This window comes from Dysidea avara, chromosome 4 (assembly GCF_963678975.1).
Source record: "Dysidea avara chromosome 4, odDysAvar1.4, whole genome shotgun sequence".
NCBI lineage: Eukaryota > Metazoa > Porifera > Demospongiae > Dictyoceratida > Dysideidae > Dysidea > Dysidea avara.
Window position 1 is genome coordinate 26130608 of NC_089275.1, and position 18902 is coordinate 26149509.

At 36.5% G+C, this 18902-nt stretch overlaps 1 protein-coding gene across 1 annotated transcript in view; it reads left to right on the forward strand.

Moving 5' to 3' along the window:
* Positions 1 to 862: 862 nt before the first annotated feature.
* The window catches only part of LOC136254563 (adhesion G protein-coupled receptor L3-like), a 32367-nt gene continuing 14327 nt past the window's right edge, over positions 863 to 18902 (forward strand). Inside the window, exons 1-9 of the mRNA XM_066047303.1 lie at positions 863 to 1097; positions 1155 to 1258; positions 1305 to 1412; positions 1464 to 1542; positions 2820 to 2933; positions 4121 to 4397; positions 10667 to 10730; positions 13062 to 13133; positions 13719 to 13842. Coding sequence (XP_065903375.1) covers positions 902 to 1097; positions 1155 to 1258; positions 1305 to 1412; positions 1464 to 1542; positions 2820 to 2933; positions 4121 to 4397; positions 10667 to 10730; positions 13062 to 13133; positions 13719 to 13842 — 1138 coding nt within the window. The 5' untranslated portion in view covers positions 863 to 901. The remainder of the gene's footprint in view (positions 1098 to 1154; positions 1259 to 1304; positions 1413 to 1463; positions 1543 to 2819; positions 2934 to 4120; positions 4398 to 10666; positions 10731 to 13061; positions 13134 to 13718; positions 13843 to 18902) is intronic.

Genomic DNA, 18902 nt, shown 5'->3' on the forward strand with positions numbered 1-18902 from the left:
TACTGTTCTTCATTTGTAATGGTGTGTAATGGGCAAAGCATAACTGAAAACAAAGCATAATGACCACCTCCCTTTCCATTATGTAATTGATTGTTGGGGTGCACATTCTGACGCAAAATTACTTTTAAGCATTCCTGGCACCATTCTTTTTTTAATGCAGTATGTGCTGTTACATTTGTCATATTATTATGTATGTTATTAAAAATAAACAAATAAGGAGAAGGAAAAATAGGAATTGTTAGCTGATCAAAGAAAAAAGTAGTGAAACAAGGGAATAGCTAAATAAGTAGTGAAACAAGGAAGGTTGCCAATACCTGCAGATATACTAGTGTACATTTAATTCTTAATTCAGTCTGACCATGGATGAATTAGTAATTAAATGTCCACTAGTATATTTGCAGGTATAGGCAACCTCTCTCGTTTCACCATGCACTTTTTAGCTATTCTCTTGTTTCACAAATTTTTTTCATTCTTTGATCCCCAATCCAACTTAAAATTCCTAATTTTTCATTCTACTTGCTTCTTCTTATAAATAATTGATTTTAGTACTGAATGTGTTGAGTATTGTGGCCACATCTCTTTGTTACTTATCACTTGGAATACCCCAAAAACTTGATGCAGGTGCTACAAACAGCAAGACCAAGGTACCCTAATATATTCAGCAGTCAACCCTAATGAAAAGTCCTGTAGATATAGAGAGTCGTAGTATGTATAGCTAAACATGATTAGTAAACAAACAATTATAAAATGGAGTAGGAATCCGTGAAGTAAAAATTAGTGAAACGAGATATGGTATACCATAGCTACAGTATGTATGGATGTATTATATGTAGTGCATACTTTTTATAACTCACAGGTATTACATTCTATTGAAGATCAAGTTACTACTAACATTAATATTATGAATCGAACACAGAACTCTGCTAAATCCGGAGAAATCTTGTTTGTATTATCATTTAGTCTTGAAATAAGAAATGTTCCTTTTAATATAAGTGAATTTAAAAACAATTTAAACAATAACACACAAAATATCTTCCCCAATGACACCACATTATCACCAGAAAGTAGTATTGAAGTGTTAGTATTCCAGCCAAACTGTAAGTGGACATTTCTATTATTAAAACATCATCATTAATATAAGATATTTTTCACAGCAAGTTGTTCATGTAATGTTAATGAAGATAATAGTAGTATAAGAACTGTATGTACTGGACCTAGTACTCCGCCATGTTTGTGTAGATCTCCTGGAAGTTGTAAAGTAAGTTATTACTTCATCAGTTCTATTCATGTTATATTTTATATAGTGTAATAGTCCCACTTATGTTGGTGATGGTAATGTGTGTGGGTTAGACTCAGACAGTGATGGATTTCCTGATGTAGGCTTGGACTGTAATCAATCTCAGTGTGTACAGGTATGGGAATTATAACTGCTAGAACGAATGTCTACTATTTTACTCCTCTAGGATCTATGCCCTGAAATATATAGCTATAGCAATACTTCATCTGGTAACCAAAGTGAAGCATTTTGTGCAAATGGTACAGGTAATCATACTTCATGTGCTTGAAATGTATATAACACCATCATGTTGTGTCACCGATTGTGCTTACCAATTATTCTATACAGCAATCCTATTATTCACACTTATTACGTGTTTTATTCCTGGGAATGATGCTTAATTAGGCAGTTCAATTTTTATTTTGATTGCAATAACTGGTGAGCACAAGAGCAAGCAACTACGTATCATTGAGACACTCCAATAGATTTATTTTATTCTAGCAAGGGTGTTTTTAAGAACATTATTAATAAACCAGCATGGCTAAAGTAGGTATTACCATCAAATCATCCATTATGATTAGATGTATGTAGCTAGACCATTAACTTTTTCAGCATGGGCTTGTATTATAAACACCCACAACTTTTGTACCATTAATACAAGTGCAAGAAATTTTTCATTTTAGTAGGAATCATAGAAACAGAAAGCAATAAAACAAGGAGATCACTGCTATAGCTTCAGGTGAAAGTGACCCCCTTTGTTTCATAGCTTTTTATTTCTACAATAAAGTAAAATGGATAAATAGGAATTTTAAGTTCGACTAAGGATCATAGAAATGAAAAGTACCCTACACCTGCAAATATACTAGTGGACATTTAATCTCGAATTCAGTCTAACACTAAGCAGATATCTCTGAACTCATCTGTTCATCATAACAAATGTAGTGACAATATTAGACTATTAGACTCTATTTTCCATAATCAAATTCCTTTACCCATGCTTTTAAATGATTGGACTGATATAACTCATGTTGGCGTAAGTGACCAGTTACCTGCTGCAGGCTATAAGCCTCCAGCATGCTTCAGGGAGCGTAGCAAGTGAGATTTGAAATCATTCTGCTAGCAGGTCTCTAACCATTTTAAAGATCACTGGCAAGTTTCATAGTGGATTTAAAGACCTCATTATATTTCAAAGTCCAAAACATATCATACATACCATTATGTAAGATCTGTTGGTGCTTCCTTTATCCCAATTTGACACCAAGTGTTTATCTCAAAGACGCATCTTACCCATAGTGTAACTCAGCTAGTAAAGATCCCACATCTCTAAAATTGTAGCTATGAGTACATTACTTATTTAATTGCAATCTGACTTTTGTGTGTAACCTGTAGGGTCTGTGTGCTAGAACTGCATTTTGAAGGGTAGTATATGTTTTGGAATTTCACCTATAAAATTGTTGATTATCTAGGATACCATACAAAGGTGGTGTGTGATTTATGATTTTTGTTTTGTTTGCTGATTGATTATAATTTTCTGCATTACAAGTTGAATCAGGATGTCAACTGCTCCAAGAAGATTATCCATGGAACATTACTTGGCCAGCAACTGATGTTGGTAAAACAGCCAAGCAGAAATGTCCAGGAGGCAGTGAATCAATAGGTATGTATAGGGTATAGGTAGGAATTACTATAAAGTACGTAATAGATTGTCTGCAAGTTATAGTTAAAGCACCGCTGCAGGTGTGTATGGAAAATACAGTACGATGGGAACATTTCAAGAGGCTAATACAGCACGAGGCGAAGCCGAGTGCTGTATTTACCTTGAGACACCCCCAAGTGCTGTATTTTTTGTACACACAAGCATAGGCGGTGCTTTAAGTGTATTGTACTTCCTGGTCATCTGGCTTGGAGCAATTTTCTCTATAGTACTCAAACCACTGCAATTTTCGGTGATCAGGATATCAGTATGTGTTTATATAATTTATTTCTAGTCATAGAATGAACTAATAGGATTAGTTAGTCTAGTTTTAACGATTTACAATGTCACACACATGATCAATCGTGCTGTCTTAGTGGGGTCATGTTGAAATAGCTTCATGATCAGATGATCAGTAAGTGTTTATGCAATCTATTTCTAGCCGTAGAACGAACTGATAGGATTAGTTTGGCTGGTTTTAGCAATTTACAATGTGTTGTTTTCATAACATTCCGTAAATAAATTCTCCGCATAACTGTACTGTATTTGCCCAAGTGTGCTGTATTTGCCCAATTAAGCGTCTGATCAATTAAACATCTTTGTCTGATCACGAAGCTATTTCAACACGACTCCACTAAGACAGCACAATTGATCACGTGCGTGACATTGTAAATCGCTAAACTAGACTAATTAATCCTATTAGTTCATTCTATGACTAGAAATAGATTATATAAACACTTACTGATATCCTGATCACCGAAAATCGCAGTAGTTTGAGTACTGTAGAGAAAATTGCTCCAAGCCAGATGACCAGGAAGTACAATACACTTAAAGCACCGCCTATGCTTGTGTGTACGAAAAATACAGTACTCGACTTCACCTTGTGCTGTCTTAGTCTCTCGACATGCCCCCATGTGCTGTATTTTCCATACACATGTATGGCGGTACTTTAACTATAACATATAGTACTGGTACAAATAACAATGCTGCTTGTACTTTGGTATACAATAGTGTATATATTCAATAGGCAATAGTTTTTAAAAAGTTTCTTGCAATTGACATTAGTGATTTCCACAGTAATTTTAAAACCAGCTCTTGAATGTCTTATGAAGGGAGATCACAAAATCACTGTGTGTTTGCTGTTACTGTAGGCTTTGCATATAGAGAATGTATTGAAAATGATCAATGGGGATTTTGGAATGTCTCAGAATGTCAAATAGTGGAGATAAAAAGGCTTCAAACAAAAACTGAAGTGTTGCATGCTATTTCTCAACGCCTTGTTGGTACTGAAATTGACCGGACTCACATAATAAGAATTCAAGATTTACAAGATATTCCTAGTCAGTTATTGGATATGATTAATGTCTCTCAACCAGTATTTCCAAGTGATTTATATCTCATTGTTGACATAGTGGATGATCTAACATCGTAAGTTATGACCTGTGTGTTTGTAAGTTATAATAATTAGACTCCAAATATGAGCATCTTTAAGGCATATGTAAATGATTAGGCTATGCAAATGCTGGGTAAATGATGCAACATAGAAACCAAGGTGGTTCTATTGCATCACTAACAGCTCCTACTCAGCATTTATGCCTTGAAGATGCTGGCATTGTTCTTTAGAAAATGGATAGCAATGAAAAGGACATTGTAAACCTGCCATTGCCTTGCCAATTACATGTACATTGGGAGCAGCCTTTATGGCTTATTATTTTATGAAGACAAAACATTGTATCACAGAATACTTTATTTTATAACCTTTAGTGACAAACAATTCATTTTATTTGCTCTGTTGAAAAATTTCCCAGAACTGTTAACCCCCAGCATCTTCACACACATGCCTCTAAAATAACAAGTGTAAGGAAAAAGAAATTATAGAAATAAGCCATCTAGACCTACATCTATACTAGTGCACATTTATTTCACTTACTTCAATCATATATACTGTAGCCTAATACTGTAACCATGACTGAATTAGGGATTAAATGTTCACTAGTATATCTGCAGGTGTAGGCAACCTCCCTTGCTTCCCTACTTTCTTCCTGTGATCCCTAATCCAAGTTAAAATTCCTAATTTTTCCTTATACTTGTTTTTGGGAGTGTATAAACAGTGGAATGGAATACTGGAATGGTGGAATGGAATTTTTAAAAAGTTCAGTATCATTTTTTACATCCAAATAAGTACAACTCCTCCCCTTATGTAAGCAAACAAATAGGATTCCCTTGAAGTCAACTTATTTAGCATAATTCACCTCACCATAGACAAAGTTTACCAATATAATGTAGTGTAAAGTCAATTATGAACATGCACAATAGCGGAATACCAAGAAGACTCCTCACTTAACCATTGATAAAAAGTTAGCTAACTAGCTGATTACATGTATATGCATTGTAAAAGTACATTCACTGTATAATGAAGTATTCACTTATTTATTATCAACTTTATCAGTTAGGCACTGGAAGGCAAACACAGAAGGCAGAGCTTGTACGAGGTGTTTACCATTAGCCTAGGAACCTAAGCAAAAGTCTTTTGGAAAAGTGAAATGCGACTATCTTGTAATTAAGCAGTTACAATGAACCTTTTCCACAATTATGTCAGAAAACAAAATTTAAGCCAAAGTTCATTGTGGCAGTGCCATGTTGCACACTGAACTGAACTACAGTTAGTTTCACACAAGTAATAAAGTATTGAGTTATGTCAAACAAGTGTTGTGGTGAGGAAAAGTATGATAAATAAGTTGACTTCAAGGGGAACCCTACTTAAGGGGAGTATTTGGATGTAAAAAAATGATATTGAACTTAAAAAAAATTCCATTCCACCATTCCAGTATTCCACCATTCCAGTATTCCACCATTCCAGTAGTCCATTCCATTGTTTATGCACTCCCCTTGTTTATTTACTTTTTTGTAACATTATTATGACTGGTAAACGTGTGCATACCGCATCAAAGAAAAGGATGGCTCCAGAGTTAAAATTTTTGTCTAAATGTGCACCCCGGCTATCAATTACTGACTCAAAAGTGAAGTGGTCATTACGCTTCACTTTCAGCTATGTTCAGCCCATTACACACTACAAACGAAGAACAGTAGGAGAAACGCCTCTGCAATCAATCCAGACACCACAAAAAATGTGATCCAGTCTGACAAAACCGGGCTTATCGCCTATTTAAAAGTATCGAGAAATGCCGGTTTTAAGTATTTAGTGTATTGTAGCTCGCCAATGGTTGAAGCTATGTGTACCAAACTTTCACATGTTTTATACCAATTCCTTACCTTCCAGAGCATCCACTGTGCAAGTAGCCAGCAACTAAGTTTCCCGCCATTTTAGATAGTTTTTAAACCAAGGTTGACTGTATCAGGCAAGCTGCAAATTGGGTGGGAGGCGGGGGCCCTGGAAGGCGGGAAAAATGGTGTTCAAAAATTGGAAAGGAAGGCCAAGGGATGAATTAGGCAAAGTTTTGAGCCAATGAGGTCTCAAAACCAGCTAAAATGAAAGGAAACTCACATCAGAGGTACTTATTCAACACCACAGAGCTGTACAGCCACACACAGCCATTCCCAGGCTGACCAGAGCTCCATTAAGGCCCCACACCACACGTACGGATCGCCACTGGGCTTGGGAAAAGCAGCCAGCAAAACCAGACCACTCAAGTCTAGCTGATTTTAAATGTGGAATTAGATAGTTTATTCATGTAGCTGTGTGTCCTGGGTGAAAAATCGAATCTGCTGACATGGGCGATAAGACCGGTTTTCTCAGACTGGGTCACAAATACGTATGATTTGTGTACCCCAACTATCATTTACTAACTCAAAAATGGATTGGCATTACACTCTGCTTTTACCTATTTTCCCGTTACACTGCGTTACAATAAAGTATCAGAGGCACCTCTGCATTCGATCCAGTCACAATGGAAAATACGGATGATTTCCGTTTACAAACATACTGTAGGGAAGCCATGCATCACACTACTGCAAATCGACACTTTGGTCTGTCAGCAAAAAGAAATGGGACACAAAGCAGGACAAAGGTAAGTCCATGATTCATGCATTGCGGTATGCCAAAAGGCACGTCTTGGGACAAAGCGATGTTAAACAGTGAAAAAATCAAGCCTGTATCCTTAACCGTTATTGAGTTGCACTTGTCTGAAGGCAGGCAGGCAGGCAGGCAGGCAGGCAGGCAGGCAGGCAGGCAGGCAGGCAGGCAGGCAGGCAGGCAGGCAGGCAGGCAGGCAGGCAGGCAGGCAGGCAGGCAGGCAGGCAGGCAGGCAGGCAGGCAGGCAGGCAGGCAGGCAGGCAGGCAGGCAGGCAGGCAGGCAGGCAGGCAGGCAGGCAGGCAGGCAGGCAGGCAGGCAGGCAGGCAGGCAGGCAGGCAGGCAGGCAGGCAGGCAGGCAGGCAGGCAGGCAGGCAGGCAGGCAGGCAGGCAGGCAGGCAGGCAGGCAGGCAGGCAGGCAGGCAGGCAGGCAGGCAGGCAGGCAGGCAGGCAGGCAGGCAGGCAGGCAGGCAGGCAGGCAGGCAGGCAGGCAGGCAGGCAGGCAGATAGAAAATTTCGTTTTTTAAAATTTCGTAACAACCTATTGGAAGCATTTATGGTCATCCTACAGGCACTTTTGAGCTTGATTATACCTAACTAATACTGCCAAGGTGCAAGTATAATATCGTGAAGCTTGTTTTTGGGTGATTTTTTGGCCAGAAAGACCCAAACCTCTATGATCCCTAATATACAGTACTGTCGTACTGTATGATGAATGATCCCTACTCAAATAAAAACTTCTAATTTTTCCTTACATTTATTTGTTTACATTTTTGTAACATGATTTGTGACTGGTAACCAATGCAATCAACATCAAAGGGAAGAATGGTGCTGGCCAGACACAATTTAGTGACTGAACTATTGGGTCCCAACTCTCAAACACTGAAAAGCAATGTGGCTATTCCACTTTGTTTTCAGCTACAGTTGTACATTCCACCCATACAAGAAGCACCTCTGCATTCAATCCACTCACTTCAGAAATTACAGATGATACTGGTGATTTAGTACTGCAGAATTCATAAAACACTAACTGTGAATCAACACCTATATGGTAGTGGAGAAAGGGAGTAGTAGTTACTGCAGTTATTGTTGTAGTCACTGTAATTGCTGCAGTAGTTGGCGAAAGGCACATCTCAGGCCAAAGCGATGTCAAACAGTGAATAAATCAAACCCGTAGCATTACCTGTAGTTGAGTTATGTTTGGCTGAAGGCATCAGGCACTCAGTAGAAAATTCAGTTAATAATTTCACAAAAACATGTTGGAAGGGTTTGGGATTACTTTGAAGACATTTACGGTTTGGTTATCCCTAATCAATCCTGCCATGCTATTATGAAGGGAAAATGAGGCTGGTGATATTTTTGGGAGAAAAACCAAGCTTTCATTATCCATACTAGACCGTACTGTACAGTATGACTACTGTACTATACTGTATGATTATCATGTTTTGATGTTTAATGTTTGTAATTACTATTTTTGCAAAAGGGTTAAAAATTGTAAGAGTCAGCAGAGAAAGAATGCTGATAAGTAGTTTATTGCTGCATCTATAATATATGTTAATTACATACTGTGCCTCGTACTGTACATCAGGTAGCCACTTTGCCAACCATTAGTAGAGTGGCTAAGCAACAAATTTTGATGAAATCATTCAATTTGTGATAAAAACACCAAATTTTCTGTGGAAGTTGAGTAAAATATACTAAATCATTTGAGATATGGTGCCACGTCATACTCATTGCCTTAGGGCATGTTTTGAAACTTTTAAACTATGCAGGTTGTAAGCCAACTTCTACCTGGTCAGGAAACCATACAAGTACATTCAAGATCTTCATTTTTGTTTAAATCGCATGAAAGTATTTCATATTTACAGGTGAAATCAGAAATCTTTCATAATTTGGTAAAATAAACTGTTTTTAACCCTTAAAGCCACATAAAACTAAATAAAATGCATGCACCACATCTGCATAAGCCACTATAGTGGAAATTGATATTGAGCAATTGATAACTCATATACGGAAGGTCACATGGACTTGGAATTAAGAGTTTCAGAATGCTGACATCACAAAGAATAAATTGGTGTCCAAGTTTTACTGATTCTGATGTTCCTCCGCCAAGTTATGATGGTTTAAACACAATAGTGTAAATCCGCGCAATGTTTTAGAGAAGACGGGTTAGTAAACGCTGTGGACTCTAGTCGTGTGGAAGGTGTTTCTGTCGATCTAAAAGTTGATATGGTCCATTGTGGCACTGTTCAAGCAGCGTCACTTTCAGCAAGTCCCTCAAGATTAGTTGTCTTGTTGTCAACTTCACGAGCGAAGCGTTCGAGTGTACTGATGGCGATTATTGCCGATTGAGGACAGATTTTCAACTGAAATCAGACGAAGAAGACCATGAAACACAAGGAGAAACAGTACTAACTGTTTTATTATTGATATCTGTAAATATATAACATTTTCTGTTATGAAAACAGTTGTTGGTTAAATGTCATGTGTTTTGCGTGCTTTTTTATATTGCCACTATAGTGGCTTATGTTGCCTTTAAGGGTTAAACATAAAAGGAGCTAATATTTCAGTGATAAAAGTACAGGCACAATCCAATAGAAATAATATATTGCACATCCATAGCATCATATACCATGACCCTCTGTGCTTCTTAACATGGCAAGCTGATGACCTGGATGGACATCTCCCTTGATCAGCTTTTGGTTATGACAATGTCTTGCCTGTCTATGTACATGCAAAGTTTCCTATTTAGTATTTTTATGGCTTCCCACAACACATTTTCTATTGGTTTTACTGGTCAGGTTCTTTGAGTGTGATATGATTAGTAATTTTAGTATCTAATATGAAATTGTATGAATTAAGAATTGTTGTACCAAGTTTGGTGCTGTTGTCAAAATGTGAATGATTTTTTTGCTTTGCCACTCTACTATCTCCTTCTGGGTGGAAAAATGTTCTATATGGAATGATCTCAGAGATGGTGACATACACTGTATATCATGATATATGTAGGGTAGCTGTTGAGCCTGGTAATCATACCCAAGAATGTAGAAACAATTTTTTGGTTGTAACCCTTAAACTTTAAAAATGCACTGTATCCACATAAGTCACTAAAAATGGCTATTGAATTAGATGTTCATCGATCATTAACTCAGTCATATACGTATGGAAGGTCACATGGACCTACAGTTTAGGTTTTTGAAATGTTAACATCATAAAAAATACCAATTTATAATTTATGTAATAAAAAGTTTATTCATTGATCTACAAGTCGGTATGGTTCACTGTGACACTGATCAAGCAGCGTCGCTTTCAGCTAAAAGTTCTCAAGATCAGTTGCTTTGTTGTCGTCTTCAAGAGCAAAGCCTTCAAGTAAGTTAGTGGCAATTATTGCCAGTCCAGGACAGATTTTCAATTGAAATCAGGTGAAGAAGACCATGAAACAAGTAGGGAAACAGTAGTAACCTCTTTACTGATAATGTCTGTGAGTGTATGACAGTTTTGTTGCCAAACTAGTTGTTATTTAATCATTATGCATTTTCCATTCGTTTTTTTTTATAATTGCTGGTTTGTGCATCTTTAAGGGTTAATTAACAAATTTATAAGCAGTACTAGTATGATTTATATATAATGCACTGGATGCATTATCATATTTCATAACTTTTACAGGGTGTTAGAAGTGACAATTAGAACTAATAATGACAGTCAGTCACAAAGAGTAAAAGTCATTGAGGTAAGTGCAATTGTAAATGAGAAGTGTTTGTTTGTGTGTGTGTGTATGTGTGCGTGTATGTCAGATATTCAGCTCTAATATCAGTGCTATATGACATATACAGTTTTGTTTCCCTTAGAAATAGTGTGTGAAGTGATACATTATGATACTGTACTGTATTGTATATCGATTGTTCAGTGTCTATTAAAACATGTGAGATAACGTGGCTCACACACACACACACACGCACACGCACACATGCACGCACGCACGCACCCACGCACGCACACACATACGCACACTCACGCACGCACGCATGCACGCACACAAAATCAAACTCATGGTTTTAGATTGCTGGGCTAATACACTATCATAGCATTCTGTCTTTCTTCAGAACTGGTAAGTCTGGTTTCTGTGGCAGCTTTAATCAGCTCCTGTGAAAGTCAGGAGTGGTGATTTGGTGCCATTCAGTTGCTATGGTTTAGTTGGATGGTGTGCAGCGAGTAGAGAAGCCTCAGAGAACTTGACAATTGTGTTCTGCTTCATTTGGAAGTGATTTGAGTGCAAAAAGAGTCCACAGAGAACTCAAATTGAACATCTAGATTCCACTTGTCTTCTTACTCCATTTTATACTCCCATGTCCCCCACCCCTATTGTGATAGCATTACCTGCACAAAAGGGCATATTTTGAGCGTCAGAAATTTTTACATTCACACAATGATAACTAAATATAGATGAAAAACTGGTGCAGAGTTGTTTTGCACAGCTTTAGATACCATGAAGTTGCTACACAATTATTACTACTCTGTAATTCCTACTAACAAAGCTTTGTGTGTTGAAGCCAGGTTTTGTCAAATTAAGTCACATATAACGTGTTTTATTGGTACTTTATATGAGTTCATGTTACACATGAAACTAACCATTACAAATACACAAAATTTTTTTTGGAATTTTCAACTATAGTAGGGACCATAGCACATTGATAAAAAATACTGAAACAAGCTGGAGTAGTGCACAATAGTAAAAAAATAAGAAGTGCTATATCTCTACACTGCTCAAGATACCATGATAAAAATGCACAGTAGGGATATGACATTTCTCATTGTTTTACTGTGATTTAATATTGCACACTATTCCAGCTTGTTTCTGTACTTTTTTATCGATGTGTGGTCCCAACTCTAGTTGAAAATTCCAATTTTTTTGTGTACATTTTGTTAATTTTTTTGCAAATAATTATTATGTCTGGTGAACCCACGCATACCTCATCTAAAATGGTGCCTAGCTATATCAATTATCATCTGAAAATTGAAGTATCCATTACCTTTCATTATCAGCTACAGTAGGTTGCAAAAAAAAAGTTTACGTTTCGTAATTGTAATTATGGTGTGATTACTAAGTAATTATGCATGTTTGTACTGTAATTACATTTTGACTGTAATCCATAATTATGCAAAAAAGTAGTTTTTCACCAGCCATATTTACAGTATATTCATAATTACCAAAGAGCATAATTCGTAATTATGCTTTTGTAATTACGCTACTACAGTGTAATTACAACTACGAAATGTAAACTTTTTTTTGCAGCCTACTGTACGTATGTTCAACCCATTACACAGCATTACAAATCAAGAACTGTTCGAAAAGTACAGTACGTACCTCTGCAATCCACGCTTACCAAAAGAAATAAATGGTGCCATGCATCCCAGTTATATCAATTATTGTCTGAAAAGTAAAATATCCACTATACTTTGTTGTCGGCTATGTTCAACTTGTTACTCAGCAGTACAATTCAAGGACTGTTCAAAAAGCACCTCTGCAATCAAAATAGCCACTATGAACAATAGGGATGATTTCCGTTTCGAAGGGAACCATCACGTGCTACCACCAAATTGACATTTTTCACTGTCAGCAAAGAAGAATGGGACACAAAGGAGGACACTGGTAAGTCTATGAAGAATGCATTGTACATACTGTGGTATGCCAAAAGGCACCTCTCAGGCTGAAGTGACATCGAATAGTGAAAAAATCAAGCCCATATCCTTAGCCTGTATCAAATTACATTTGTCTGAAGACATCACTCAGTCAGGCAGTCAGTCAGTCAGTAGAACATTCCATTAAATTTTTTATTTTTAATTCTGTAACAACTTGTTGAAAGCATTTCAGATCAATCTGAAGTTTGTTCGGGCTTAGTTTTACCTAACCAATACTGCCTCATCATCGTCTGAGAAAATTGAAGCTGGTTTTTGTATGATGTTATTTCATGGACCATGCCTACTCCTTTGTGGTCCCTACTATACAGTACGATATAGTACAATGTTGATCATTGTGTTTTAATTTTGTTATTCTTTATAGACTATTGTTGATATATTGAACATCCTGTATCATGAAAGACATGACATGATTTTTCAACAAGCATCTAATATTGTTAGTGTTTGTTGTTAGCTATAACTGTAGAACAAATGCATTCCTTCTTGCTGGTCTAGTATAGTGCTTATGATTTTGGCATGGGTATATGGGTAAAATAACTGGGCCTATATCAATACCACCTTTCACACACAATAATTTTGAGGCCAGTCATGCATGGATTTTTTCTCCTTTCTGCAACTTTCTAAATATAACATTTTAAACAGGCTATAGGACCAGGTGTCCTACAGACCTTCAACACTTGTGCTGTAAAGCCTTAATAAATAAAATGTCATCATTTCTGGTGGTATCTTTTACCAAGGGTAGGGCCCATTATATACTCTTACTTTTACTTATATGGGTTTTTCTCAATATAAAAATTACAACCAATACTTTAAAAAGTTATAACTTACATTCATTATTATGAAATAGAAAATTATTATGGCTGTATAAAATGTTCCACTCTGACGAAATATCAAATTTTAATGCTGGTAGATAATTTGTAGCAGTATATAATATTTATAGCAGTGTATAATTAATTGCAGTTATTTAAAATAACCAAACTTGTGCCCTTTTTATTACCCTATATACTGTACTGTTGTACAGACTCTACTACAGAGAGGACGAACACTTGGTGAACTATTTCTAAGTCATACTGAGCGAATTGGTTTGGTGTTAAGTACTACTGCCGATGAAACCAATGAAAGATTTATAATGAGAAATAACATTGGTAAGTTGTACTTGATATCACAGTATCCACACTGTATAGCTACAGTGAAACCTGTCTATTTCACTCTTTGGGTGACCTTATTAAGCAGGTGGCTGTTTATATAAAATGGGACTATCAATTTTTGCTGGTATACGCAGACAGATGACATCATTATACAGTGACATAATTAGACAGGTTTTACTATAATGCTGCATAATAATTATATCTTTCGTAATTGAATTGTTTGTCATAAACTTACTGTATGTAGTTGTAGTTTTTATTGGGTGGAGGAGTGTGTATTATTCAGGAACAGATATGCAGTTTTCACACACTCATAACTTTATGGTGCATTGACGTAAATAGACTGGTCTTGTAGTATGTTTCCTTTAGATGGTATACCTAGAAGTAAATCTGCCTGGCCATTTCTGAGATCATGCTTTCAAAAAGTTCATTTTATTTTTTTCTTCAAAGTGGTCTGAGTTATTATGCTTAGAGACATTTTCATAGCTCGATCATTGTGGCCTTTTCGGTTTGAAGTAATGGTCATAGTATTATTGAGTAAATGTTATCTAATCCAAAACAGCCAAGCTGTAAAAAAAGAGTGCAGCCCTCAGAAAGGCTATAGTGAAAAAGCTGTGAAATCTAAGGTGGTGGCCAAGAAATGGCTGTGATGGTAGGTTAATGGTAAAAATTTTAATAACAATAATTCAGGTGAATTTGGTGCTGCATGGTCTTGGCACAAAATTCACCTGAATTGTCATTATTAAATTTTTTATCATTAACCTACCATCACAACCATTTCTTGGCCGCCACCTTGGATTTCACATCTTTTCCACCATAGCCTTTCTGAGGGCCGCACTCTTTTTTACAGCTTGGCTGCTTTGGATTAGATTTCATTTCGTTTTGTATTTGCATACCCCAAAGCCGGTCTATGGCCGGCTTTAGGGCTTTTTAACCTATCATTTTTTTCTTTACCACAGGAAGAAGAAAAGATGAAGCAGGGTGATTTCTTTGTAGCTGAACTGTCTACAAGGTGATCCTTCTAGCTGATCTCTCTACAGGGTGGTTTGTTTGTAGCTGAATTCTCTACAGGGCAATTTATTTGCAGCTGAACTCTCTACATGGTAGTTTCTTTGTAACTGAACTCTTTACAATGTAACTTCTTCTAGCTGATCTCTCTACAGTGTGACTTGTTTCTAGCTGAACTCTCCACAGGTGATTTATTTGCAGCTGAACTCTCTTACATGGTGGTTTCTTTGTAGCTGAACTCTCTACAAGGTGACTTCTTCTAGCTGATCTCTCTACAGGATGACTTGTTTCTAACTGAACTCTCTACAGGGTGATCTGTTCATAGTGGAACTTTCTACTGGACAATTTGTTTGCAGCTGAACTCTCTACATGATGGTTTGTTTGTAGCTGAACTCTCTATTAGGTACCTTCTTCTAGTTGATCTGACTACAGGGTGACTTGTTTGTAGCTGAATTCCCTACAGAATAACTTGCAATGTAATTGAGTAAATTATAAACGCAGCTGAATGCTTTATTAGGGTGACTGTTCTATTAGAGTATCTCGATCTCGCATTTGCTACACGTAGTTGCCTTTCGAATCATAACTCAGTGATTTGTAATCCGATTCCTCTGTACTACTGCAAGGACTTTCTATGATGATTATTCCAGCTACATACTGATTTTCAGCTCGTTGCTCTAAGCGGTTTGCCTGGTAGACACGAAAACTAAAAGTTTTTTTATTCATAAAAATCGATCGCGTAATTTGACACAGGTTGGGTTTTGTGTCATATCTCCATGGTCTTTATCCTGATTCCTTTCAAACCACAAAAAGGCACTCCTACGATGGTTGCTCCATCTACATATCAATTGTCAACTAATTCCTCCAAGGGATTTACCCTGTAGGTGTGACAGACCTTCGACCTTATTTTACGCAATTAATCGGTCATAACTCCGTGAATGTTCATTGGATTCCTACCAAAGTTGGTACAGAGATCTGCCTTAATGAGCCCTTTAAGTATGCCATATTTCAGCCCAATCCGAGCATGCATTCGTGTTTTATGGCAAATTTTGCAAAGTGTGCGAAATGAAGAAGAAAAAAACGAAGAAATTAAAACAAAATTTTGTTCACTCGTATCTCAGAAATGGCTGGAGCGATTTTCTTCAAATTTGGCATGTAGACTCCCCTAACTGGGCGGCACGTCTCTAGCAAATTTGGTTCCAATCGGATTAGGGATCACAGAGCTATATAGGTGTGAAAATTGCGTTTTCTTTCTTCCTGTTAATATACTGATGGTGTGGCGCGCCGACTTCTTGGGCCGCACAACACACTACCATGTGTCTTGATCTGCACAAAAACAGCCAAACTGTGAAAAATGGTTTAATATTATAGCATTAAGATCCATGTCTTGGCTGCCACCTTTAATTTCACAGCTTTAGGCTTTTTTAAGGCCGCACCATTTTTCACAGCTTGGCTGTTTTTGATGTGGATTTCACTTCTTTTTTTTTTTTTTTTTTTTTTTTTTTTTTTTTACTTTATAAGGCCCACAAAACCATCCCATGACTGACTTTCATTACTCACATTTCTTCTTATCTATACAGACAATGATGATCATTGAAGACAAAACGTATTGTATTGCATGCTTTACTTCATTATATTATTCTACTACTCTAATAGAATGCACATTTTTTGACTAATAGAACATACATAGAATGTTCTAGGATAATCTAGTACCTCTATTGGTGAAATTATAAACTTTATTTATAAGCAGATTTAAACTAAAATTTTCATTTATAAAGCAGAAATTAAGTGAGATGATCAGCCAAGACAGCAGTAGTTGTGAAAAATTGAAGTCCCTGTAGCCCAACTATGGCTTGAAAGGAAAAATTGGAGAAATTACATTGAAAATTTGAATGCCCATATCTTGCAAATGGCTGATGCGAATTAATCAAATTTGCTGTGTGCCCTACCTTACCTGGTGGACAACTATTGCAAAATTGGTGTGCTTTGGAGAAGGGGCCATGGAGCTATGCACACATGAAAATGCTGTTTACTTTAAGTTTCTGTCAATATACTCACGGTGTTTGTGCCGGTTTTCTTGGCTGCACAATACGCTACTGAGTGTCTTGATATTTGTAACAGTTGTGCTATCAAATACTCTAATAGAACAGTCACTCAAAATCATGTATAGAAAGTTTTAATTGAACCTAATTATAATACTGCTGCTGGCAGTTATTCACTTACCTAAATTTTCTACCATGTGAAAGAAAGTTCTAGTTTGTATCTATGACCTCAAAGAATAGTTTATGCTTTAGCAGTTTATAGAAACATTCTACTATCAAAAGTAACAAATACTGTAGCAATAATAATAGCTGCTCTATTGGAGAGGTGCAAACAGTGATACAAATTACACACATATTACTTCCTCTAATTACCATTATACCCGTGGAAATAAAAGTCTATGCCAAAACAGCCAAACTGTTAAAAAGATTCAGCCCCTCCATAAGGCCAGGGTGAAAAAAGTTGTGAAATCAAAGGTGGTGGCCTGTGATGGTACATGTAGGTTAATGGAAAAATTTTTTGTTCAGATGAATTTTTGTTGTCTCCAAATTCACCTGGATTATCATCATTGAAAATTTTGCCATTAACCTACGTACCATCACAGCCATTTCTTGGCCATGCCACCTTTGATTTCACAACCTTTTCACCCTGGCCTTTGGGGGCCACATACTTTTTTTGCTGTTTTTGTCTGCAATGATGTAAAACCGTTTTAAAAATGACACTCCACACCCTGTTTTCAAAGATTGACAGGATAGTTAGTCCCAAACAAATGGAGTGTATAGTTGTACATATTTCATATAGTTTTTCAGTTGCTTATTCCACGTTATCTGCTAGCTAAATCATTGCATATATTTGCCAGTTATGATCTCTGATGTATGTGACTATACCGTGTTGTTAGGGCAAGTCATGTTCCATTGGTGGTGATGTTGGTGCTAACACTATTACCAATTGGTTGAGGAATTATGACAAGGATTTGGCAGAGATGAGTGTTATATTCCATCTCATTACTGCCTACCCTACATTCTTTGTAATATAATTCACAGTTTTATCAATAGTACAGTATTCATAACTTTTTGAGAATCAGAGCACCAAGTGCTTGAAAATTTGTATGTGCATGGTAAATAGGAGTATATTTATTTTTGTGTGGGACAATGTCAATCTCAGGGAGAACTATACATATATTTTAGCAACACAAATCCTCCTGTTCATAACTGAGTATTAACTTTTGGTGTCCACATAGTGTTATATATATATATGTTAGTGATACACTGATGCCACATTTTCACTACTGATCTGACACTGATACTTGAGGCATCACTCACAAACACAGCCAGAAATTGCAATAGTAGTTGATAGACTAGCTTACTAAACACATTTGCAGCAGTTTGCTGGTTTTGTGGCCATCAAACATGAGGATAACAATCTTTTATGATTTCAATGAAATTTCATGGCTTATTGCTGTTTTTACTATATATACTAACAACGCTAATGGCTGACTTATCAACTTTGCTCAACATTTGACACACTACCTATGCAACCATCTTGAATAACAATCAGATGAGATCATAAAATGTAGTGGTTGGTATCAGACATATATAGCTTTACCAATACAAGTTCGATACTGCCAAAATAGGGTTGATACTGATACTAGTATCAGTGTTGGTGTATATATATTAGTAGTGTGCGATATAGGATATTTTCCTATCACAATTATTGCACACAATATATCACGATACTATATATATATATCACGATATACAAACTCATCACTCAGCTAGTGTACTTACACTGATGACACTTGTAGCATTGATGTACTAGAAGTATAATATAGCATGACTAGCATACAACATTGTAAGCTCTTTTATCAAAAAAAGTATGGTGTACAAGGACATCTTGGGTACATTTTTCTCTAATTATAGCTAAAATCTACACCTAGGTATATATCATGATATAAAGATTCTATATCGTATCATGATATAGAAAATTTTATCACGATATATCGATATATATATATA